The 26377-nt window shown below is 36.4% G+C and overlaps 1 protein-coding gene across 13 annotated transcripts in view; it reads left to right on the top strand.

Moving 5' to 3' along the window:
• The window catches only part of GPHN (gephyrin), a 293554-nt gene that overhangs the window by 225349 nt on the left and 41828 nt on the right, over positions 1 to 26377 (top strand). For all 13 annotated transcript variants that reach the window (XR_011739363.1, XR_011739362.1, XM_071809320.1 and 10 more), the window contains 3 exons: positions 13617 to 13659; positions 18345 to 18482; positions 24807 to 24899. Coding sequence is in view for 11 of the 13 variants with exons in the window: in XM_071809320.1 (XP_071665421.1) it covers positions 13617 to 13659; positions 18345 to 18482; positions 24807 to 24899 (274 nt within the window). In the remaining 2 variants the exon portion in view is untranslated. The remainder of the gene's footprint in view (positions 1 to 13616; positions 13660 to 18344; positions 18483 to 24806; positions 24900 to 26377) is intronic.

Here is a 26377-nt window from a genome sequence, read left to right as displayed (position 1 = left end):
TAGTAGAAGCTTTATGTCTAGTGCAGTGCTATCCCCTGCTTCCTAAAAAAACGCTTTTCAAAAAGGGAGACACTCTGCCCTGTAGCTTCTCATGCTTTATCTGGCCATGTTAAGTGGTTAGAACATGATGCCTTGTGTTGTGAAAGCTCTGCAAAGTTTTATGTCAGTTTTCTGTCCCACAAAGTACATTATTTCCATAAAAATAGTTTTGGGATACGTGTTGACCACATACTGATTGATGGAGTTTGATTGTATACTTAGCATTATTAATAAAACAACAGAGGCTTACTTTGCCTTACTTGATAATACAGGAGCAGAGGGAGCAGTACAGGGAATGAAGTATCAGCAGTATTCAGAGAACAAGAGGAAATCCATTTCCTGCAACAGCTAGTTGACCTCAGAAGTCTATTCAGAGACTGCAGGAAGACTTCTAAGTGCTCTAGGTTAAACTAGTCTCTATAGTATACATTACTCAGTGTTGTGAATAACTGAAGGTTGTTTTGCAGTACTAAAGCTGGGTAAGAGACTGTTTCTCCTACTTAGGCTAGTTTGAATAGAAGGCAGTGCTGAAAGACCAAGAACTCCTACACTGACTTTCAGGTGTTTCCCAGAAGCATGGAACCTAGAATTCAATTTTAGGGACAGGCTGTTAAGTTCACTGTTGATGTCTGCTGTAAATCTGCACTACACAGGACAACTGGTTTGAGGGTGGGTGGAACACTTACATGTTAAGGGCAGAGGGGAACTACTTTTGGCAGTCGAATTCAAGAGCATCCTCAATGTGTGCACAGTAAGCCCAGCATTTTGAATTTGCTGCCTACCTGCAAATTCTGCACCCGGGACTCTCAGAAGGCTTTTCTGGCTCCAAGAAGGTATTCCACCTTACTCATGCTGGCTTAAGAATAGCAGCCTCTTATACTTTGCTATTCTTTTTTTAAACTGGGTTTCTTGCTCTTCTTTATAAAATAGTTCTCTCTAGATTTCTAATTAGTGGGCCAATTCATGCGATTTTCGAGTTAGGTTATTCCGATATTATAACGTAAAACTTTTCAGAAGCAGTTTGCCAGATAAAAAAAATTAGAGGAATCAATTTAGCCATGATAATTGACTGAGCAATTGTCATAAATGAAAAGGTCTTCTATCAATTCTTAGGCACCCTAGAATGCTTTAATGTCACTATTGTTTTTATTATTACAGAAATATTTTAATATAAAGGAAAAACCTAAGTGAATATCCGTATACAGTGTCTGAAACTTGAATTGCATATTGTTAAAGGTCTGTTTGGAAGATCATCAGAATAACAGCAAAGAAAGTATGACATAATTCTAAGAAATGCAAACAGATGTGAAATACCATAGGCGGTCTTTAGACTTTCAGGTATCATGAGTTAATTATATGGCTATGTTATTAGTTGGATTATTAGGCTGGTTTTGTATTCAATATTTATGCCCTTCACTTGTACATTTTTGAAAACATGTTACACACAAACTTGATTGTTTTTATTTTGTTATGTCAATGAACTTCCTCTTTTGCAATATATCACCTAAAAAGAGAAAGCATGAACAAAATAGATCACATATAGTGATTTCTGGAACATAATTTCCTTTTTCCTTGCTTTTTCTTTTTTCAACTTTTCAGTCTGTATATCAGGTGGAGATTTTTTTGTATTTTTCAATACAGAGAGTTTCATTCAACCCTTAAAATCACAGTGTGATGGAATTCAAGCAAAAAAAAGTGTTTGGGGAGATGGAAGACCATGATCAAGAAGAGAGGACCTGTGCCTTTATTTTCTCTGTCAAAAGATCTTTTTCATGCCATAAACAAAGATTTCTCTTAGACAATTGAAGCTATTTCTTGGATGGGGAGACAAAATGAAGTAAATGTAAGCAGTTCCTCTCCATTCTCTTCTCTGCTTTCAAGCAGAAGTCCAGCAGATAGAGAATTTGGTTCATGACATTTGACTTAAATACACTGATCCACTGAAGAAAAATTGCTACATTAAATTGAGATTGCCTATCTCATTGCCTTATGAACCTTATATACTTTGTAGAGATGCTCTTTGAAATTTTAAATTTTGTTTTTCCAAGCTAGCCCAGTTCAATAGAGGGAACACTGAGGTTTTAATACTGTTAATGGACTTGGCTTTAAGTAACTTGCCAGGTGCGTCCTTAAGAAGACCCTCAGCTTGAAAACAGAAAAATGTCTTGATAAAAAAGCCCACATGTATCTGTGATATCTACAGTTCAGAAATAAATAAACACAACAGAGCCAATAGGGATCCACTAATCATTTGGGTTTTGTCCAATTATATTGGTACAATCTAGGCCTGGTTTTCTGTTATTTTTTTGCAGTTGATAGTAGAACAATGAGGTTTTAAGTAAAATTAGAATTTGTAGGTATTTGTATTTCTCTTCCACACATGGACAAGAGGTCAAAGCTTTCTATGTGTCAACTGCCATTTAAATAATTGCATTTTTTCTATTGCATTTTGCTTTAGTAGTAGTAATACCTTACCCTAGGCTTAGGAAAAATGAATGGATTGAAATTCTAACTTTTAGAGAAATGTGGTTTCCTCAGTGTACCTTAAAATGCAAAAAATCATGAAAAGCAAGTGATCTAGTTTCCTTATTTGTAGAAAATAGCTTTACTAGTTCTGTCTTCATTCTCATTATTTGGATTAGTAGCTGCACAAAATATCACCTGTAGCATTCTCTCTGCCATACCAAAGCAGGGAACTGTTCTTGCTACAAGTAGTAGATGTCATATCAAGAAAGGAATTCATGACAGCTCATAAGTGAAAGTATGGCAAAACTTCAAGGCACATCAGGAAAGAAAGTACATTATTGCAATAATCTGATCAAAGTATACATTAATAACTTTCATGAAGTTATATTTACAATAAAATTTATTTTAAACAATTATTTAAGAAACATTGTTATAATTGTGTTTAAATACAATTCATCTTTGTTTACTCACTGCTGAATCTCAAATTAGATCCATTATTAGTTCATACATTCAAAATAATAGCAAAAATTTACTTAAACCTGCAGCTTCTGTGTGCGTGGTACTTACCTTGTGACTGTGACATAAAATGATCCCTTCATATCAATGCTTTGCACTTATTCTGTTCTCTGCTATTAAATTCAGTTCAAGCACCAAATTCATTTACAAAGAACTATTTAACATCTAAGAGTGTGGTAAAAATTAGGATTTTGAATGACATCTCATTTCATGTTATGGATTTTAGCTTAAGCCTTATCTATTCAATTTATCAAAAATGTTTATTTTTATTTTAGTAAAATGCTTCCTAGATCTGCATTTATCAGAGAAAGAATAAATAAAATTCAAAGTGTCTGTTTTCCAGTTAATATTATATACATTCCTGTATTATAAAAGTCAAGTAATTTAGAAATAACTTCTATTCTTTCCCATATGGAACTTTAATATTCTTTGCTTTTTTTTTTCAAGACAATATAAGTCTTTATGTTTTAAATACCCATCTCTGAATTTTTCCCTCTTCTTCCACAAAACAGGGAGACATTTTACACTCTCGTCCCCTCTCAGTACCCATCCGTTTGCCCCGAATTCCCTCAGATTTCCATCTGTTCCGCTCAGGATAGCTGGGCAGACATGTACAATCCTTTATGAAACAAGTTAGATCAAGTCAGAGAGCTATTAAAGTCATTTTGCTTTTTGTTATAGTTTAGACTCACGTATGTAATCTACATTTGCATTTTTCAAAGTCAGTCTTGTCATTATTTCTCTGTAATTACAACTATTTAAGCGAAGTGGTTTTTACAGTTTTCTTGTACTGAACCATACCTTTGACTGTATGACATCAAAACCGTCTTGATTAGGTATAACTGTGAGATTTCTTTCCTAAACAACCACTGTTTTCTTTTTAAATCCAGTAGCAAGCGACTCACGAGCATACAATGTTAATTTGTTTGGGTTTTACTACTTAAATCAGTTTGTTTGACAGGCCAGACATTAGTTTGCATTCTGTTACACTAGGAATAGCACTCAGTGCAACTGCTCCCTAGGTTCAGCTTCCAAAGCAATCTAACTATTCAGAGTCAGCTTCAGTAATAGAATCTATTATACTAGTCTAGAGTCTGAAATAATAATAAATCAAAGTAGGTCACAGCTCCTGTTAAATTGCTGTTGTAGCTTTTGGAGTAATCACCGATGCAAAATGCCATTCATGTGATCTAATTTACATGTATCTCTAGTGGACAGTGTCTGTTTTAACACATGGAAGTCAAATTAGATATGCTGTAGATATAGTGTCAGTACCAGTAACATACAGCTCACATGTCAGTGGGTTCCTGTCAGTGCTCCCTGTGTTTCTTCTTGCTTTTCTAGTGTTTCAAATGCAGTTTTGTAACATGGAAGCAAGTTTTTTGCTAAGCATAATTACCATATAGTTTTTCATTTGAGAGCTGAAGGGGAGAAAGAATGTCTTTATTCACAGTATTTTCCATATCCCTTTCTCTTCTATGAATTTCCAAGACTCAGTACTTCTAGAAGCCCAGCCAAATTAATGTTCTCTTTCTCAGGCACATAACTGCTGTGGGCAGGCTGGTTGGTACCCTTGCACTGGACCTTGCAATCCAGACTGCCGAATTCAAGACAACACTAAAGGAATCTTATCCTTTTTGAGGCTCTGAGGCTCAAAACAGAATCCTAAATGCAAATCCTGTTCCTGCATTTGTATTTCTGATCACTTCAAAATAGTTTCCAACTTGGGTTTGACAGTACCGTTCTCAGTGCAGCATTTGCTCGATTCCAACCTCTCCGTAGCTTATGAACCCTCTGAAATCATCACGTTATTCATCCAAGATGAATCTGATTTCATTTTAAGGATTCTCTTCAGAGGAATGCAGTCTCAGTTTCCATCTCAACTCACAGGCAGAAACCTGGCTCTTCATGCAGGAAGTTCACTATACTGGTATTTACTGCTCAGATGGATTCACGCACTGAAGCTTTATTTTCCTTACAGTTGTTGCTGCCTAGTTTGAATCTTAATTTAAATGAAGTCCAAGGCTTTGGCTGCATATTGTGTATATCAGTGACTATAATATACACCATATATACGACTATTGTTACCTGTATTTACTAGTTTTTGCTCTTGTTCTCGAAGCCCTTCAGTTTTGATGCTCCTAGCTCAAATAAAAATGTTAAGCTTAACCAAAATCAGCTACTTTGGAGTTAAACCATTGCAGAAATTCTTATCAGAAATTGAGAAAGGTATGTTTTGTTCCTGCTTATAGAACTAAAAAAGCAGTCAAACCATTCACTTTAAACTTACAATAACTATAAAATTGTCCAACCAAAATTGCTGACAGACACCAATGGAAAAAGCTGAAATTTAACCTCAAAGATGCTTTAAAAACAGAGAAATTGGGTGATGGCCTTTTTATTTACTCTTTCAGCCTGAACATTCATTGGTCAGTTGATCGGTGGCTTTTGCAGCTTATTGATGTTTTGGTTTTGTTCTTACTGTTTTCATGTGCTCATATTCTTTTAACATAGAAAGGTAAGGAGTGTTATCTGTTTAGTCAGCTTCCAGGAAGATAGACTGTAAGCGTGAAATACGGGTTATAGGCTTTGTTAGCAAGTCCAAGTTTGATTCACAATCCTTTGAAGGTCAATGGAGAGATGCGTTTTTACTCTCACGGACCTTGGATCAAAGGGATGGAGGCCTGTAGGCCTCAGAGGAGGCAGAAACAAAACCAGCAGTAGCTAAAAGTTCCAAATAGGTCTCTGTCTCTTCCCCACCAACATTTAAGCAGACATTGACACTAACTAGATACTAAGGAAGCAGAAATGTGTTTCCCATTTGTGGCAGATGGGGCGAATGGTGACTACAGCAATCCTGCTTTCAATCCAGGAGGCGTAGCTGTCTGCTGGAAGAGAAAACATGGGAAAGCCCTGAATAGATACTAAGGAAGACTATATTGCATTTTCTGTCTCCATATTAATGTAAACGTAATGTTTCATGCTGGAAAATCTTATACCATCTTCAGGGCTACTCATTTTCTGTGTGCCCTTCTTGAGACACCTACTGAGTGATGTTCACATTTGCTGAGCATTCCAAAAGCAGCTGAGGGGCTTTGGATTCTACAATCCAGCTGTAGGCATGTCAAATTAAATTTAGTCTAAATGTCTCTGGGTCTCAGTTTCCCATTTGCAAGATCAAGTCGTCACTCTGCTTCACAAAGGTAGTGTAAAAACAAATTCCTTCATGTGTATTAGGATATTTTATATTGTAGAACTGAGCACAACAGAGAAATCTATAAAGAACTAAATAATTCCCCATTCAGAAGATAATTTGGGTAATGTTTAGTAACTAAAACATGAAACTAGTTTTTGAACAGGGTGATTAAAATGGAATAGACTTATCTTTTCTCATGCAGAAGACATGCTGAAAATAATTTATGATGAAATCATAATGCCTACATGTCAAAGGAAAAATAAGAGTTACACATATAACGTCAATCCGATATGTCTTAAATGTTGTGTTTCGCTTAAACTTGCAAATTTCGCTTGACTATGTTTGAATGAAGAATTTATTTTATGATTCTGATTTTGAGGGTCAGACCATTCAAGAAAAATAGCTTCAATTTTTTTTGTAGTAATGTGGAAATTTCATTATTTTAATGGTGCATTGAAATTGGCTGTTGCTAAGTCAAGAAACAGAAATGTGAAAATAGCTGAAGTTTCATTTAAAACCAAAATACTTTGAAAAACAATTGAAACTTTTTAAAATGTCAACCTTATTGGTGTATGTCAAGGGTTAGAGAGTAATTTATGGTGTGCCTGAGGACAAGAATTTCTGTACATCACCTATGTATTTTTAGTCTGTCTGATTGACAGTAGCTTAAAAAGCTGGTTGAACTGGAATGGACAAGGAGTTTAAAAAGTCCTGATGGTCAGCCATAACTCAGACATCTAGCACATACTTCTAAGGCTAAGTGATTCATCGATCAAATTGCCAGGGTGTGAGATTGTATGAAAAGAGGCAAACAAATCCTGTTTCTGTGGCAAACAAGGACAACAGGAATCTCTTTCTCTTGTATCTCTTTGGCAAGAAAATATATTCTCTCTACCTTTATTTACAGTATCTACTTCTCAAACTGGAAAATACTTCCTGAGCATTTGGGGATTAAGATTTTCTTTCAAAAAAAAAAAAATCTTGTTCACAGCTGATAGTGCAAGTAGTAGAACATTTGATTTTTTCGAAAGGGCAGTGTCTAGAGATTTCTTGTGCCTTACAAACCCCACTTCAGTTTTGTTAGCACAGGTTAAAAATATCTGTTGGACGTTGTACAAAAATTATTTGGCAACAATTTTTATGTCTTGATTTAATATGGGCTCTGGCTTACGAAAGATCTCCATATCTCCGTGTTCTCTCCATATTTACATATTATAATTAATACTGCCTCTCTGAACAAAACCAGTATGATCTTGAATAAGTCCTCAACAGCCTCTAAAAAAAATCACAGAAGCATGCTGTCTTTCCAGTGTAATTCATACAGCATATCTGTAATCTGTCCCATATTCTTAAGAATACAAAATCCAGCTCTGTTTTTTTTTCTTTTACAAATGTAAACATTTCATTAAAATTCCTGGGAAGAAATAAAAACCACTTCCATTCTCTTTGCCTCTTTTTATTCTTAACTATCAAGCCTATGCTGCCAGTTTGTTGTAGCAAGTTTGCTTTCCCATTAGCTTTTTGACCAGTAGTTTACTACTTTACCTCCTTTTTTGCTCTATGTATCTTCCTGCTTTCTCATTCAGTGAGGTGTTCAGATTGCAATTTTAGTTGATGTGTAAGATTTTGTTGGAAGCTTCTTCTGGTAATAAACATAATGATTTTGCGTCTCCAGGACAAGGTCAGTTTTCGTTGAGAGACAATGACTGATCAGCATCTTATCCCAGGAAACTGCCCTTTGCCTTTTCATTTCGTTCCAAATATTGGATAATATCTTTTTTTTTTTGTACTGCTCCTGTAAGAGGAACCAATTCAGCCCTCATGTTTCTGCAGTGTATTCATCAATTCACATCCACTGTCCTGTTTGAACAGTAGTTATGATGAATCATGATCTGACCATAAAATTCCATGGCCATACTCTACTGGGAAACAATTATCAAAATTAAATATATCTTTATGTAATGTGTAGCTGTCTAGGAAAAACCTCAGAAAAGAGGATTCGATAATATAAAATGTAAAGGCATATTGAAGATGGCTTTTGTTCAGTGTGCAGTCTACAAAGCATAACGATTAAACAGTGGTAAAAATCTGCTCTTAAAATGATATTGGCTTCAAATAATTTTTGCTTATTTCTTTCCACAGACTCCAAATGCGTAAGTGCTGTTTGAACAGAAGTGCATTCCTGAAATAGGAATATTGCACCTTGTAATGGGATTATTTAATCTTCAAATACTTTGTTAAAAGTTTTCTGAAGTACACAATTCCAGATACACTTTTCCTGTGAATTTTTTTATGTGACATCATTTTTATGTCCCATATTAATTCAGTCAAAGCAATTCTTTCTATTCTTCAGATTAGATTGAGAACTTTTTTTTCATTAAACAATGTATTTCCTTGTATTCTTCAAATTTGCCCCTAGTTTAACCTTACATATATTGCTTAAAATCAATTGCCCAAATCAATTCCTTTTATAGCGTTATTACACTGGTTTGAGACATGGTTATTAATGCTCTAGTTTTATTTTATTTAGTTAGTTACAGATACTGATTACGGTACGTTGCACTCTTGGGGGAAAAGAGTATCTTAGGCAAGAGACATCGTGAAAACCTCTAGAGTTACGAATTGGATCATGTGTGGTTTGAAATTTGTTTAAAGCAGGCAACTATTTGAGAGACGTTGAAAATGCATGTGCTCGGAGTATATGGTACAGAAGTCAGATCACGTGATTACCCATGTAGAAGGTAATGAATATAAATGAGATTAAGACAATTTGAACAGATAATTCAGCCATGGCAGTATGCATTAAAGCTTGAGTGGCACTGAGATATTTCTTGCCACTGAAATGCCTTGCAGTATAAAATGACAAGAAATATTTACATGACTTATTAGGGGGCTTTGTTGTAGGGTTAGATGCTGTGTAAGGTATACATCTATCTCTTAAGTAAAACACATGTAGAAAAAAGGAGCAGCAGCACACTTTCCCACATCACACAGAATAAATTTTCTTCCTAAAACTGCTGAAGTTTACAGGAGAGGTTATAGGAGTTAGACACTTTCTCACTGACAGTAAGTTGTGGTAGGTGCAATAGCTCATAAACAGCCCGCCCGGTGTGTATGGGAGAGTTAGGGGAATAGAGTTCGGAAACTGTTACCGGCTGCTGTGCTTCGCATACCCTGCTTCCTTCATTACCGCTTGGCAAACTCATTCCCTTTGCTGTACGTTAGTCCTCCATGTCTCTATGGATGTTTGGGTTTCTGCTGGTGGTTCCACATTGTGCATGCTTTCCTAAAAGTGGAGCGATGTGCTTTCCTGTAAATGATAACGATTACGGGTTAGCCTCCTACAGGCTCTGTGTTCCTGAGAAATAGGCTCTTTCTCTTAATGGTTACTCATGTTTTGGTGTCATTGTTCTGAATTGTTCTTCATGTTGTAAATTGAGTGGAAATGTACTCCCATAAGAGTTAGCTTTTCATATTGGGCTGGAAACTCTTCATCTTTGTGTAGCAATTTGTTTTATTATAACCAGCGGCTTTTAATTGTACCTCCCATAATGAAGAGCTGACTTAATACTCTGTGCTAATCTTGTTATGACTTTAAAAAGGTAAGTAATTTCTCTAACCATTCCTAACAGTCATGGTAAAGTGTTAAAGGATTTTTCAATTTTTTTTTTTCTTCATTTTTCACATTAATTTTTCACTTGTAGCATGAACTTTTCTTTGTGTCTTTTTCTATTTTTCTTGTAAAAAAAAAATTGTGGACTGATTTTTATTTGCAGCAAAACATATCATGTAGTTTTAAATCAATTTAGTGCAGTCATTGATTTCATTTTTCAGACAAATCATGATTGATTGATAGAAATTGTCAGAAGTACTCTTTATTTTACCATTCCCTTAATTTATTTTTGAGTACTTTATTTCCCATTGTATTTACTACTTCAACCTATGGAAGAAAGCTTACTCTGCATTCCAGCATGATGAAATTATATTTTAAAGAACATAAAATCCAGTTTGCTTGAGAACAGAGTAATGTGAATTGAATGCTTTGGGTTTGGTTACATTCTGCCTAAACTATACAGGGGAATGGTACTGGCTGGTAGCCCACTGTGTCTTCTGCCAAGGAACATCATGAGCCAAGAGGCGATAGAGTGGACAAACAATAAATCTGTACTTTCCCTGTGAGAGACAGCCATAGGTTGTTATTTCTGTAACTAGCTGTGAATAAGAAGAATTATAGTAAATAATACTATTAATCACTCGTCCCAGTCAGTCATGGTACTATATGCAATGTAATATGAATTCATGACTTAGCAGTAGCTGTGAAAAGAATACGAATTTTCCGTAAATGTCACAAATAACAAAGTAGTAAAACATACAAATAATGAATATGATAAAAGGCATTTAAAGAACACGACCCCATTCATATAAAGCTCCATTGCTGCTAAAACTATGTGTTAGAAAACCGGTGGGTTTTATTCAAAATGGTATTTTACTGCAGTTTTGTTTAAAAATAACATTTAGGATATCAATGTGCAATTCATAATAAGCAAACAGAAGTATTATGTAATAACTAATTTTTATGTCAGTTATGTTAAAACATGGTTTGTATTCTGCAGCTGTGAGCATAGCTTGGGAAACGATCAAGTCTAGCTGATCAAGCCTTTTATTTTATTATCATGGATTCCTCTTCCACAGCTGCTTTTAAAATTTGTGGGAAGCAAATTATTTCTCATACTGCATATGTTGCCCATCAGGTGAGTGATAACATGGAAACTGTAGGCTGGGTGTAAGAAAGCGAAAAGTAAATTTAAAGTCCTCTGTGTGCACAGAATTAAAAAAAATGACCTGTACGAAGCTGCGTGTGAAGCCAGCTGTCTTTTGTTACCATTGTCATTTGGACTCTGTAAGAGCAAAACTTTGTCGGCACGTTTTTTATATTAGAAGATTTGATCTGCAAATCTCAGCTGCTCTGTTCATTATAAATCTCTTGTTTTTGTCCATACACTAGCTCCACTATAGGTTGGAAGGGCTTAAAGATGAACTGAGGAGGAATAGAGGCTACAACTCGAGAGTAACTATTACTGCTCAAAGGAGCTGTTTTCCATTCGCAAACATTGCTTTGCGCTATGGGTTTGGGCTCCTTCTGTTCCTCCACTTTGTTGAAGACTCTCTCTTGACTTCCATTTTACTTCTTTAGCACTGTCTTTGTCTGCTAACATTTTTCCTCCTTCTCTAGTAGCTTTTATCTGTGTCCTTTGGATCACATATTTTACTTAGTTTCTTTTAGTAGATTGTTTCAAATGTTTGTGTTTTGTATTTTTTGGTTTTTTTGCCTTTTTCTTTAGGACTGTGTTTCCTCACTGAGTTTCATTCCACAGTTTGCTGAATCGCTTGGTTATGTTGCAGCAGGCCCATTCCTCATTTTCTCTTTTCATATGGTTTTCAGTGAGAAATAAGAGAGCCTCTTCCATTTTAACCAGTAGTCTTACACACATAGGCCCATGTCTCCTTTTGCACACACCATCTTCTGGCTTGCCACGTCCCATCCTGCTTCTCTCAGTCTGTGCCCCTCTCTCTTTTGTGCTTTCTTTCCTACCATTATACCACTTTTTTGGCCCAGAATTGTCCTTTGGTAAATTACAGATAAATATTTACTTCTTCCAAAGAGACTTCACCTCCTGCCTTTGAAATCTGGTAAAACAACTCTGGGCCAAATTTGGGCATAATTAATATTTGTTTGCAGTTTTCTTTTACAGTGTTTTTGGTGGGAAGGAGGGAGGGTTTGGGGGGGTTCCTGGGTTTTTTTTTTTGGTTTGGTTTGGTTTTTTGTTTGGTTTTGTTTTAAACAACCGTTTTTTTCAGGGAAGGACACCATAACCCACTCTAAGTTGCAACATTACTTTCCATAAGTTATTCCATTACAATAAGTAAATTGTGTTGCGCTGTAGAATCTAATTTTTATATGTGAATACACATTTGGGGCAAGCTGCTGTGGAACAGAAGAAAGAGGTTTAGAACTTGGGGCAGAGTTGGTTTCAGCCTTAAATGATTGCTCCTTTCTGAAGACGGCCTTTTGGGAGTTGAGAGTGTACCATTCTTCATCAATTATTAGATCACACATATTCACTTTCTAGGCAATTTTTCTGTAATGGCAAATCGAAACTGTAGTCTGAAAGATAATCTGGATTCACTCCTTTGCTTTTTCAGCAGAGACAAATGTTCTGCAGGGAAATTACACCCTCAGTGTCACCTGTGCTATTCCACTTCTTTCACCATGTGTACACAGTTTTACTTTATTAGTCCTCTCACTGAAATTTAGCAATATATTTGTGAATGAAGTAAAAAAGAGATTCCATTCTCTCTCAGAGGTTTGTCTTCCTGTGAAGTTCACTTTAGCTGGGATTTTGTACACACAGAAAGCTTTTTATTCAAGTGCTACCAGTTCAGCCAGCTGACCTGCCAGAAGATAGATTGCTGTTCAAATAGCTCATCTAAAAGCTTGCAACTTCCATGTTATTGTACAATATTCTGTCTTTCCAAACCTCAGAAGAATTACCAAGAGCTGATGCTTCAATACAGATAAGGTTTAAACTGTGTTGTGTTTACAGGACTGATACTCTTCAATAACAATTCTTTTTTAAACCTGTGTGGTAAACAGATGAAACTCTAAATATCCAGTGTTACTAGAATATTAGACCAATGTGAATCATCCAGCTAATATATCTGGAATAGCACAGCGGCAGCTAAGCAGCAAGGAAGAGGATTTGTTGAGAAACCAGTTGTCATTCTCACCCAGAATTGCACTGTAAAATATATACTGCTCAAATAGAATCAACTGAGGAAATTTATCTGGCCCCAGCTAGCAGCTGCTGATACAATTGTGGGTCGCTTATACAATTGCAAAGAAGTCTTATTAAATATTTTCAGAATCAACACAATCTAAATTGACTATTTTAAATTCTTTCTGTAATACCTGAAAATATCAATAATAGAATTTTAAAGCAGGTCATGAGAATATAGTTATGTTATGTCTAATCATAAAACAGGACCTAGGTTCAGAGTTACTGTGATCACAGTTGTATAGGAAAATGTGGATTTTTTTTTTTTAAACTGGAGCTTAACGTGTAATTTTAACCACTTTGTTCCTTGATTTTACTCTGTTACTGTCCTTAGTCCATCTTGCTTCTTATGGTAGGGGTGGAATCAAATTGCTTGTATCAGATTCCGACCATCAGTTACTACTTTTCTGCTTAATGTACTTCTCTCATGTAGAGTTATGTAAGAACTTTGCTGAAAATATGTATAGCCTCTGTCTTAGATCCCAGGAGCTTGCCCATTATATCTCTGTATTTTGCATTCTTGTCAACTTCTGTAGCTCATACTCTTTGTGCTCTCTCTGCAGGTCCAGTCTAGGTGCAGCAGCAAGGAGAATATCCTCAGAGCAAGTAAGTACGGAAATTTCATAACTCTGTTGAGAAGCTAAGAGTGCTTAGAAGACAGCATGTGATAATCAAATGAGAAGGATACAGTTGGGACATAAGTGGGTTTGCAGAAGAAATTTAACAACTTAAGACAATGAAATTCAGTCTGGAGACAAAATAGAAGTGTAAATACCTCACAGTGTTCATGTATTAATGGATAGTTGCCTTTTGATTTTTTATTCAGAGTTGGTTTTTTAATGACATGGCGGTCTGTGTTGTTTGTGGTGATGTTTTGTTGCAATTGATCATGTGTGTGCAACTTTTATAGGGAAAAAGAATCAACAGTCAAAGGCAATGAAAATGGAAATTCTCAAGTTGAATAGATATGATTTTTATTTTCATACCAGAACATGAAATTGAATGTTGAGTTACATGAAACCAAATGAAAATATGCAAAGGTTAAGAATTTGGGTTTGATCCAAATGGCCAGTTCTATAATTTGCATAATTTCTTTCCTTTGTTTTATGGGAATCTTTCCTAGTCTAAAATTTTATTCACCAAATGTGTATATATATATATATATATAGATAGATAGATAGATATAAAAAACAACAGGAATAGGAAGTTGTTTTGGTGATGAGAGAGAAGACTGTCAGGAATTTTCTGCCTTATGCACCCAATTGACTCTGCTACTTCAAAGCTAGAGGATTCTTTTGTCATGCAAAATGCTGCTTACTGTAAGTAGTTATTTTCAGAGCCATCTGATATTTGAAATCAGTGAAAGACAACTTGGAAAGATCTAGGGAGTTGCTTAATGTCATTTACTTGTAATTTAGAAGTACTACTTAGTAATGTGAGAATTTAAAAAATGATTGTTTGTTTGTATCCAGGTCTGTTTAAGTGTATCATACCCCTTAAAAAAAGAGGTGGCATTTGTAGGAATAGGGAAAGAGAAGGGCTAGTAGTTACATGTGCATCGTTCTTCCTTTCTTCGTTGAGGTTATTCACACCAGTGTTAAACCTGAATGGGCTCTGGGTTTGAGTAAGTGTTTTCTTGGCTTCTCTTACAGAAATAATGGGTCTTACTTTTGGTGTTGGAAGAAAGTTGTCAGAGACTAGGGGATTTTACCTGGTTTCAAAAAGACTGTTGAACAACACATTTCGCAGCAGATTTTAACAGAACCTTTGACGTAAGCAAATAACGTGTATTAGACACAGCGTTCTGAATCTGAAGCTAGTACTCTGGGCACCATTCAAAGACTCTGAATTCATTCATGTTTTAAGGGTTAGAGAGGTGAAATGCTAGTGTCTGAAGTAGCTAACAATGAGGTTTAGGTAGCAGTAGAAGAAAAACATAAAAGCACCTCCCTGTCTGTAGCATAAAGGTTGTTTACTGCTACACAGTTCCACCAGCATTCACTGCTCTGACATATTTTTTCCTAGCACCTTCCTTCACTTTTCCCAACTTTGAAGAAAATATTTCCTTAATTTATGGAGTCAGGAAAAAGTTTTTAATGTAACTTGTATGGAATCTACTGGACCTGCAGGGATTACAGTATTGCTAAGCAGGGTTTATTTTTCTATGCAGAGAAAAGTATGGGAAGTTTCATGGTGTCTCACAAAGGCTTTCCTTTCCTTTTCCTCATTTTTTTGAGGTTGCTAACAAAATACAGGCATAATAATTTAAAATGCAAGCTTGCTAGGCATATCTCTATTGTTAAATCTAGGAATGCAGTTTTTTCAGTAGTTACACTTTTATCCTCCAATAGTTTAATTTGGATCATTTGCCCTGAATTTGCCTGTGATAAAGTCATGTTTAAGAGTGTGAAAAGTCTTAATATAGTGAAAATGTATCTCAGCAGCTGGTTCTCACTTCCTCAGTATGCCAACTACTATGTAAAGGAAAGGAATTAAGTCAGTTAGAAATTATTTGTGCTGGTCAAATTCACAGCACCTGCTTTTATCATCATGTTATCTTCTAAATACGTACAAAGGGATTGTTCAAATAATTTCTTCCAGAATCTTTCTTAGGACTGGAATTAGGTGGACAGTTTTATTTGTCTCTGTTTCTTACTCTTAAAGATGGTTACGGTGTTAATGGAATAAAAAAAAATCAACAGTCTCCCACATAGAGAGACAAGCATGTGTCAGTGCTAGAAAGAAGTTTTATATATACATATCGATTAAGCAACCTTCTCTTCTGAAGGAAAAACTTAGATTGTGTGATTGTTATACTATTTTTGTAGTCACTAATTTTTAGGTTGGTGCAAAAGTAATTGCAATTTTTGCATTGTTGAAATTTGTCATTTCATATTGGAATACATTGTGAAAAAAATGTGGCTATGTTATACATAATTTTAATGCACTTTTCATGCTCTGTGTTTTTTTTGCTACTGACTCATTACTTGCTGATTATTTTATATTTATTTTAGACTATGGAAATTATGTTAGACCAAAAGCAAATTCAAGCAATTTTCTTATTTGAGTTCAAAAAGGGTCGTAAAGCATCGGAGACAACTTGCAATGTCAACAGCCAATTTACCCAGGAACTGCTAATGAACGTACAGTGCAGTGGTGGTTCAAGAAGTTGCACAAAGGAGATGAGGGCCTTGAAGGTGAGGAGAGTGACTGCCGGCCATCAGAATTTGACAACGACCAATTGAGAGCAACTGTTGAAGCTGATCCTCTTACAACTACATGAGAAGTTAACAAAAAACTCGATGTTGACCATTCTACAGTCATTCAGCATTTGAAGTAAATTGGAAAGGTGAAAAGCTCGATAAGTGGGTGCCTCAGGAGCTGGCCGAAAATCAAAGAAATCATCATTTGGAAGTGTTGTCTTCTTTTATTCTGTGCAACAACAGTGAACCATTGCTTGATCAGATTGTGACGTGTGGCATCAAGTGGATTCGATATGACAGCCGGTGAGAACCAGCTCAGTGATTGGACCAAGAACAACCTCCAAAGCACTTCCCAAAGCCAGACTTGCACCAAAAAAGGTCACGGTCACTGTTTAGTGGTCTGCTGCTGCTCCGATGCACTACAGCTTTCTGAATCCCAGTGAAAACCATTACAACTGAGATGAATGCTCAGCAAATCGATGAGACGCACTGAAAACTGCAACACCTGCAGCCGGCATTGGTCAACAGAAAGGGCCCGATTCTACTCCACGACGACACCCAACTGCACGTCGCACAGCTGACACTTCGAAAGTTGAATGAATTGAGCTAGGAAGTTTTGCCTCATCCACCATATTCACCTGATCTCTCGCCAACTGACTGCCACTTCTTCAAGCATCTCAACAACTTTTTTGCAGAGTAAACGCTTCCACAAGCAGCAGGATACAGAAAATGCTTTCAAAGAGTTCATCGAATCCCAAAGCACACATTTTTATACTACAAGAATAAAAAAACTTATTTCTCATTGGGAAAAATGTGTTGATTGTAGTGGTTTCTATTTTGATTAATAAAGATGAGTTTGAACCTAGTTCTAATGATCTACAATTCACGGTCCAAAACTGCAATTACTTTTGCACCAACCTAACAGAAGACTACACTTAAAGTGATAATCTCTTTTTTTCCAGAATGTGAAGGCATGTGCAGCAGCAAATGGGATATTCAGCTAGCTACTGCAAAGCAAAATCAAGTTATTAAAAAATAGCTTTTATTATTTGTTAATGCTATCTTATTATAATTTATGTTGCTGTAGGAATATGATTACATATTACATGCAGAACATCATCCACTTTGTCTCTCATAAAAACCTTCTTGTTCTAGGCAAATCCATTCAAGATATTTCTACAAATGTCATTTTCTTGATCTTTTGATTTATATCTGTTAGTCTTATTTATGTATTCCTGCAATAGTTCCCTGTCTTTACTTGATTATCTTCACTTTCAAAATCCTTCGTAGCTTGTTGTTCCCTTGTTTACTGTCTCAGTAAGTATCAAGAAATCAAACATGCTACTGGCTTCATTTTCAACCAGCTTCTGTCGTATTTTCTCCTAACCTGTCCTTCATACTTGGGAAAAGTTGCATTAATCTATCCTACTACCTTCACTCCAATTATACATTTAAATGTGATTTTGCTGTGGTGACTACAATATCTTGACAATGGGTAGGATGCCCACAATCTGGAAACCCCGTCTGCTGTCCTGACTGTCCAGTGATTACATTGTGCTTCCCTCTACCCTCTTTTCAAACCTTTTGACTCCCATCTGACTCTTAGATTTCGAACTCACTGGGACAATGCCCATTTGTATGTTTTATCTGTGCACTGCACGTAGCATATTGAGGTGCATTTGTGGAGAACAAAATGAGGAGTGAATTGTCCTGACTTCGTAGTTCACAGAACAGAGTTAACCTCAGATTATCATCCTCGATGTAAAATACTGGATAATCTTTGAAGGGTTTCTGTTTCTAATTAATGGATCCTTTCATACTCATCAAGACTTCTGGTATGTTTTTCATGACAAGTAAGGATATACACTTTTATGAACTTTTTCAACTGTAAATTGCATTTTGTTTTATATCTCTCTTTTGATTCTGGTTGAATACAGTGCCTTCCCAGTGTTTGACCTAAATGGTCAATAGTGATAACTAGCTAATTTAATTTACTGCGGATTAGTTTCAGTAGAGTGGTTTAATTGAACATCACTGCGTACATCTACACATTGTAGCATATACAAACTTGGTGCTCTCTCATTGCAGGTCACAGTGCTGTTGACATTACCAAGGTAGCAAGAAGACACCGCATGTCTCCATTCCCATTGACATCTATGGACAAGGCCTTCATCACAGTTCTGGAGATGACCCCAGTGCTTGGAACAGAAATCATCAATTACAGAGGTATTTTAAGTTGGATTCTTTGTGAGGGTTAGGGTAGTTGTTGCCTTTTATTAATGCTGTGAAGTATCTGAACCAGTACTTTCTCTAGGAGAAACTGCTTTAGAAAATGCCAGTAATAGGAGGAAAAGGCTCCTTTCAAAGTCAGGAGAATGTTGGTTTAGCTCAGTGCTGCTCTCTGAAGGAATCTGTAATGGAACTCTAAATGTATAAATGAACTTTCCTATGCTCTGTGTTACATACAACAAAGCTAAAACATAGAAACCACAATTTGCCTCAGCATTTGATTTAACGCTGGTAGTAGATGCCAACTACCTCCAAGTTGTACTGTGATTGTTCACTCTGTTCTCTTACTGTGCGAGATTCTCAATAAAACCTCTTTCCAATCTGAGATTAATGATCAAATCAAAGTGATGGTTGATTCCAGGTCACTTTTTTCCACATCTGTGTCTTTAACCGTTCATCTCAGTCTTTTTTTCAGATCCTACTTGGCCTACTAGTCATTCCAGAATTTCTGTTCTTATAAACCATTTCTATTCTACCACTACATATGAGCCTTTTCTGATACTTGCATTTAATATTTGATTTAGTGAAAATTTAGAATCATGGATCACTGTTGCTGATTTATACAGTGATGTTTTCTTAAAAGGCACCAAACAACAGGCAAAATGTCAGACATGACCATGTCTGTACTCTTAAATAAATGGGGATAGGTGAAGCCATTTTCTGGCCTTAAAAGGAATTAGCAAGGCATCTCTCATGTTTATTCAGCTAAACTATCCTCCCTCCTGAAACAGTGTGTTCATAATGCCTATTAGGTGTCTCCCTTGCTCCTGCTATCCCTAACACCATGCGTAGGCGTTATCTGGTAGAGTGTTCTTGGCAACAGAACAAAGCCATGACAAGTAGGTAGGGAAGAGGAAAACCTCCTCCAGGGATTCCTACAGATTTTCCAAAGGTAAAGTGATGAGCAGAGAGATAGTGGAACAGTGAGCCTCAGGAGACAAAATGTTTAGGACATGGGTGGACTTCAGGTAGTAGAGAGGTACAGTTTCTGAATGAAATATTCCATCTTCTAGTTTGAAAGTTCAGAGTTTTTATGCTCTTCACCAAATCTTTGTGCTGCCACAAACCTTTGAGATGTCTTCGTACTGACGCAGTGATTTAGCAGAGCTCTGGGTTTAGTCACTCCAGGCAGACAGCAGCACTGCGCTGTGCCTTGGCAGCAGGAAGCAGATGTCTGAGAAGATGCTGCACATCCTGCATTCAGAGCAGCACCAGGACTGGGTCAACAAGGGGTGTGCGTGTTGCACCCTGCACTTTCATAATGGTGTGCAGATTAGAAGGCAGCATTAAGGCATAGATGCCTGAGCACTATTAGATCTTTTGGGATAGCTGTCAGCTGAATGCCTTTGCTAAGACAGCCCTCTGTGGACAACATGATGAGTCAGTGTTAGGTACATTTAGTCCATGTAGATGCTGTGTATACAACACTGAGCTCCTGAAATAAAAGACAGAAGTTTGGTGTGTACCTCCCTGAAAAATAAGCACAGCATGTGTTTATTTTGCTATAAAAGGTACTGTAGCATTATTACTCTTTTTTATATAAAAATAGTGTTGATCTTTTAAACCTCTACTGCAAAACTAAGTGAAGAACTAGGCACTTGAATTTGGGTTGTATTGATCATAGGGGAAAACAAGTGCTGATAAGCTGCTGGTTTTCCCTTTTTTTGTTCCTTGATTCTGTGAATGTATCTTATTCTCTTGTCTTTATTTTCACTTTTCTCCTTCTATCTTTTACACTTCTGGATGACAACTTACATACTGTTGCACAACACTTCTATGTTGCTTGTGTTGTGTTTCTGGGTAGAAGCTGTATTTTTCCTAGAAGTTAATAAAATGTGGCTAAAAATACTATTCTAGGCAGACAGAGAATAAGCATAATCTTCACATGCTACACGTATCTTGACATATATAACAATAACATCACCGTCTTGTTTATATGTATACACTAGTCTTTGTGCAAACATATTTGTAACAACAGTAAGTAGCAGCCTTTTCATATATCTGATTTGTAAACTTCTTCGTTAGAACTATGGTGAAATCAGAAAAATCACAGCACATATAATTTCCTGATGCAACATGCCTTAGACAAGCTTTCACCATGTAATTTATTTTAATGTTAAACACCATTCAAAATATAGGCTAAATAACAGTTTTGTGTTAATACTGATAAAGTTACCGTACCCGTAACAGAGTGACTCTGTTCAGACTACATGCTCTTCCAAATGTCCTTACAGAGGTAGCTGGAGGTAATTGGTCACGGCTAGATGCTTATATTCTCTATAGAGTTTTATATACTCTAATTTGTCAAAAAGACAATTTGGTTGTTTCTGTTCTTATTTTACTACATGGAAGTATGCTGTCAAGGTAAGAGAAGGTATTCTAGTATACTTGATATTATCTTAGTTGATATTTCATTTTGTTCTTCATGTTACCTCGTTACTGACATAAGATAGAAGCTGATTCTAAGTCTGGAACATTTTGATTATTGTTCCTGGCCCCGTTATTCTTTTAAAAACAATGTTCTGAGCCTGCTGAGACACTTCAGTTATGACCCTCTTCTCTCCCACCCAAAATAAAAGAGTTAGATACATGGTAAGGTCATCAGCTATACAGGTATATTCTTGGTTTAATATTCACATAATTGTACCGACAATGAAAATTTAACAAAGCTATATTCCTTCATATTTTTTCACTCTAGTTTAAAATCGTATCTCGTAATTTATTTTTCAAGAAATATATACTTATGTTAGCACTGTAAGATTCCCTGATACATAGTATGAAATTTCAGGATTGAGCCTTTAGGAGACGTCCTAAAGGACACATCTGCATCTGTTATACCGGAAATGAAATTCTCTTAATCTACAGTTACAAATCTCAAGATGGAATCCCATTTTCAGAAGTTCTTAAGAAATCACCATAGTGTTATACAGACAAAAATATAGGAATTTTTTGTAAAGGCATATATATGTATATATGTGTGCATGTATGCACACACATATATGTTAGTTGGCTGAAAATATTGATTTTGAAGAATACCATGAATTAAGAACGAGTCTTTAATTTAGTTATGGGGTTGTTTTTCAGTTAATATACCTGTAATTTCAGGAAATAATAGAAGTACAGTCCTGGAGGCTTGAATCCTAACTAAATATACTCAGAAAAGCACTATTGTGCTGTGTTTATTTTCTTTTTGGTTTTGTGCCTTGAATTAACACTGAGCTCCTGAAAATTATCTCTTGGAAGCACAGTTTCTCTGTAAGGAAAGTAAAATGTTTAAACTTCCAGGATTGAAATTAATTTCATTAACAAATTGCCTAATTGATTTTAACCTGATTTATTTACATTACTAAACATATTACATAGTAATAAACTCACAAATAAAGCTGCTGAATGTTGTAGCAAGTACAGTCCTAACTTGATTCTTGATTAAGTCATGGCCTGCTGTAGTCTTTCAAATATATTCTGTCCTAACATAAGGAGGAGGATGAGTAAAGTTGCCATTTGGAGCATGACTTTCGCATTGGTAAGTGTATTGCTCAGTGCCTGTATAGATCATTTAACCTCTTCCATATTAAAGAAAAAAAAAAAGACGGTCTTAAAATATTTTGCAGAAATGGCATAAACCAAAGACATCTGAAGTGTATTTCCTACCTGCCATCATCAGTATCTGGTATGAAGGCCCCAGTTAGCCTTTTATTCCAGCTAAATAGAGTTACCTGAACATTACTCCATGAATATATAAGGTTAAGCTTTTAGACAGCATGATAATGATTATTCTTTTGAAACTAAGAAGGAGCAGAAGTTTAATTGATACTAAAAGTACAAAGCAGATGCAATCTTCATGGCCTTAAGCCTGAGAATGGAGCAGTTTTTCAGATCTAGTCCAAGAGAGACCTGTAACTTCTGTAGAGCTTGGACATTTTTCCACTGCTTCTTCACTTTGAGCTAGCTGATTATCTGGTCAGCATTGCATTTTCATATCGTACTGAAGTGCTACCAGGGCAATATTTACAAAATGTGAGCAAATCCATCACCTCTAGTACAATACCTGTCTCACTGCTTTGTCCCAGTACAAATACACTGAGAAATCAGTATTTGTCACAGAACTGTTCAGTTTCACCATCTAAGCTTTAGAAAATACCCAAATTTGAAAACCGAGTTTAAAGTAGTTCTCTATTTTGTGTTAGAATCAGAAGGCTGTGGGCATCACAAGGGGCAGTTTGATGACATTAAAATATTTCAGAACACGTTTTTGAATTACAATTCAACAAAGTAAGGTCAAACAGCGTATTTCTAAAATAATTGCTCTAATAAAGGAGAGTACAGAGGTACTTCAGATTGTCCTTTAGTTGCTGACTTGCTTCATTTTAAATGCTTAAGGCTTCAGCGGGTAATTCTCACATTTTTCTCCCCTTAATGAAATTCATTCTCGTTATTGGCTAGCCATTTATTCCGTTCAAATATTGCATGGCAGAATGCCAGGAACACACTGTTCAACTTTGCTCTAATTGGTGTAATTTTACATGCAGACAAGAAGTAAAATGAAGACACAACATGCCTGCTAAAATTAGAAGCATCGCTTTTGTATGAGATTTTGTGTGTCTGCGAGCAGAGGCTGTTTTTACTAGGCCTTTGATAGCTGCCTTTTCTGTGCTGTAATTTAAGTGTCAGTGTCTGTGGGTTTTTTTAGTGCAAGTGTACAAGCTTTCATGAGCTTTCTAATAACTTATGTGTTGTGAATCATGGACAGTGATATGCAGTGATGCACATATATATTAATAGCTATCACAAAGGTGCTTTTTGAGTTGCTTTAACAGGTTTTATCAGCATTTTCATGGCAATACCTATTTCAAAAAAGCAACATAAATATTCACCTCAAGCTGAAAGTTGATACAAATGGATGTGAGCGCAATGATGTCATAGTTAATTACTAACTAAATCACCTTGCGTTAATAAGTAAAATATAATCTCCATTATAATGGCCCTTCACTGGAGCTGAACATTTTCAGATCAAGTAGGTGCACTTTTTAACAAAACCTGTCCATTTAGTGTGCAGTGTTAGGTCTTCTGCCTTCCCAGCAAATCCAGAACCACATCTATTTCCCTATCTGTAGAAACAGAAACACACTTTAAGGATATCTCTTTTTGGCATATCTGAATGTTCATAATCTAAGAAGTACATATCTGTGCAAATTCTCCCAGCAGCAATGTTCATGCATCCTCTCATTCCTTCATACTTTCAGCTGGATGTCGCCCTCCTGTGCCACAACGTGCTCCTAAGAGTGGTGGCCTCTGTTAGGAGATGAGCTTCGCTTCTTCTACTTTAGACACACTGGAATCAAGTTGATCTCAGTAGTTCTGACCAACATGCCCCTTCCCAGTCCATCTAATCACACATGTAATAGATCTTCTTTCTCACTCTCCCACTGTGTGAAGGGTTAAGATGGGTATTTTCCATTCTGTCCCACATCATACTAAAAGAAAACTCTTGCTGGTGCTGTGAAAGCAAGCGTTTGTAGTGTGCACTTGACCAAGGGTGAAATAATTCATGTCAGTCTCTCTGAGCCAAATTACAGCTCATCAGTCATGGTTGCTACATGAAGGGAAAGAGTATGTTTCAAACATCTATTAAAATATTTAGAACTATAACAGTGTAAATTTACATAAATAATCCTGACACTTACGTGCACTCACCCTCCATTAAGCAGAAATACTCTCAGCAATGAAGCAAAGCTCATCTATTGCAAAACTTCTTTGTCATTTCAGGGAAACTTGTCCATTGGTACTGTTTAAGTTGAATCCTTTGAGCTCAATCCATCACCTCTCGCCTTTTGTACACAGGATTCACTCTTGAAATGTTATTTTAAAAGCTTTAAAAAAAATCTTTTAAAATTGAAATACAGGAAAGTATGTATCTTTAAGACACTTCAGGAGGAAAGCGTTGTGAAGAAACAAACACTTGTTTGTTCTGCCTGATCCTATACCAGAGCTATTACCTCTCAGTCCGGGTACTTGACATTCAGATTTACTGTCAACAATTTCACCATAACCAGGAACACAGACTTACTGAACAAATCTTTCATCAGTAGTTTCAAACTCCAGTCTTTTTTCGTGAATGTAGAGGCAGAAATCAAAAACGTGAGATCTGTTCATGTCACATACAGACAGATTTCATCCATCAGAGCACACTGCTCTTCACCCTTTTTCCCCTTTCACTGGCTGCAATGACATGGAGCATGCTCTTTTCTCTTTTTTTTCTAGATGGAATGGGCCGAGTCCTTGCTCAAGATGTATATGCAAAAGATAATCTACCGCCATTTCCAGCATCAGTAAAAGACGGCTACGCTGTCAGAGGTAAACACTCACTTTGTGGACTTGCAGTATAGTGTCTGTAAAACCACTTTATAACATGCTAGTTCACCTGTTTTGGATCCAACAGTGGTTACTATGGTTGAGATTTGATTCAGATACTTGATGGAGGCACAATTATGTAGAATGCAACTATCTTGAAGGAAGACCACAAAGTTGAATTCAGACTTTTAAGTGGATATATACGTACACATGCATGTGTGGTCATAAACATGCACCTATGTTACTAGTGAGTTTCTTGGAAACTTAAATAACTCAGGGAAGTAATAGAACATGTATTTCTAAATGACAGATTCTTCTTCTATTCCACTGTTTTTGATTTAATCAGGAATTTCTTACGTATCTCTCACTTTGTTGAACTGTCAGAGATCCAGCTTCCTATTTGTGAATTGTTTTATGATTGCACTGGGGAATTTTTAAAAATACATATCAGAGTGTGCTCTGTTGGAGGCATTCAAAAGAAAAACTAATTTTTACTTTGAAGATATTGCGGTTGCTATGTATAAAAAAGTGAGTAGTGTGACTTTATGGAACAAGCAGTGAGTAGTTCCCAGGAGACCTGAATCCATCCTCTGCTTTGCCACTAGGTGCTGCGTGATTTTAAGCAAGTTATTTCTCTGCACATCAGTGTTTTCTCTTTATAAAGTAAGACTAATGATAGTCACCTCTACATACGTGTGAAGCAAAATTAAAATATATATGATTCAACATCATACCAGTAGTGATTTCATTGTGGCAGAGGTTGAATCATTGTAACACCATGTTGAAATTTGGACACAATAGCCAACTTTCTTCTAGGGACATTAAAATATGTTTTTTGTTAGTGACAGCTGAAACAACAGAAAGTAACTGTCCATGAAATAGACTGTCTGGAAACCCATACAATGGATGTGGTCCAATAGCTTCCCCATGGATTTGGTATAAAAATAAAATTCCAGGTCTACAAGACTAGTTTGACTGCAGCTGTCAGTCATCTGTGTGTGAGAGACAGGCAAACCAAGATGACCAGTAATAGCAGCAAGGGAATGCAGATGTAGCCAGAGAAATAGAGGTATTGTAATGCTGAGAAAAGCTGAGAGAGGGAGCTCTGAGTAAAATGCTGACTGACAAGAGCCTTGGGAATCAAGCAAATGCTGTCTTGCAACCTGATTGCTACAAGGTAAGGGAAAGCACAAGTACAGTCTCAGTAAACACACAATGAACAAAAGGATCGTGAACTCTGTCTTCAACAACTTCTGTCAAAACCAACACAGAAGACTAATTTTGGTGGTGGATTCAAATAGGGTAAGAGTAAGGTACTTGAATGTGTCCAGAGGAGGGTATCAAAGTTGGTGGAAGGGCTGGAAGGAACATCCTGTGAGGAGGAGCTGAGGACTTTGGGCTTGTCTAGTTTGGAGAAGAGGAGGCTGAGGGGCGACCTCAGGGCTCTCTGCACCTTCCCGAGGAGGGCACATGGAGAGGGA

Source organism: Patagioenas fasciata, chromosome 5 (assembly GCF_037038585.1).
Source record: "Patagioenas fasciata isolate bPatFas1 chromosome 5, bPatFas1.hap1, whole genome shotgun sequence".
Classification (NCBI taxonomy): Eukaryota; Metazoa; Chordata; class Aves; order Columbiformes; family Columbidae; genus Patagioenas; species Patagioenas fasciata.
Note: the sequence above shows the minus strand (reverse complement) of the source record. Positions and strands in the feature narration are given on the sequence as shown.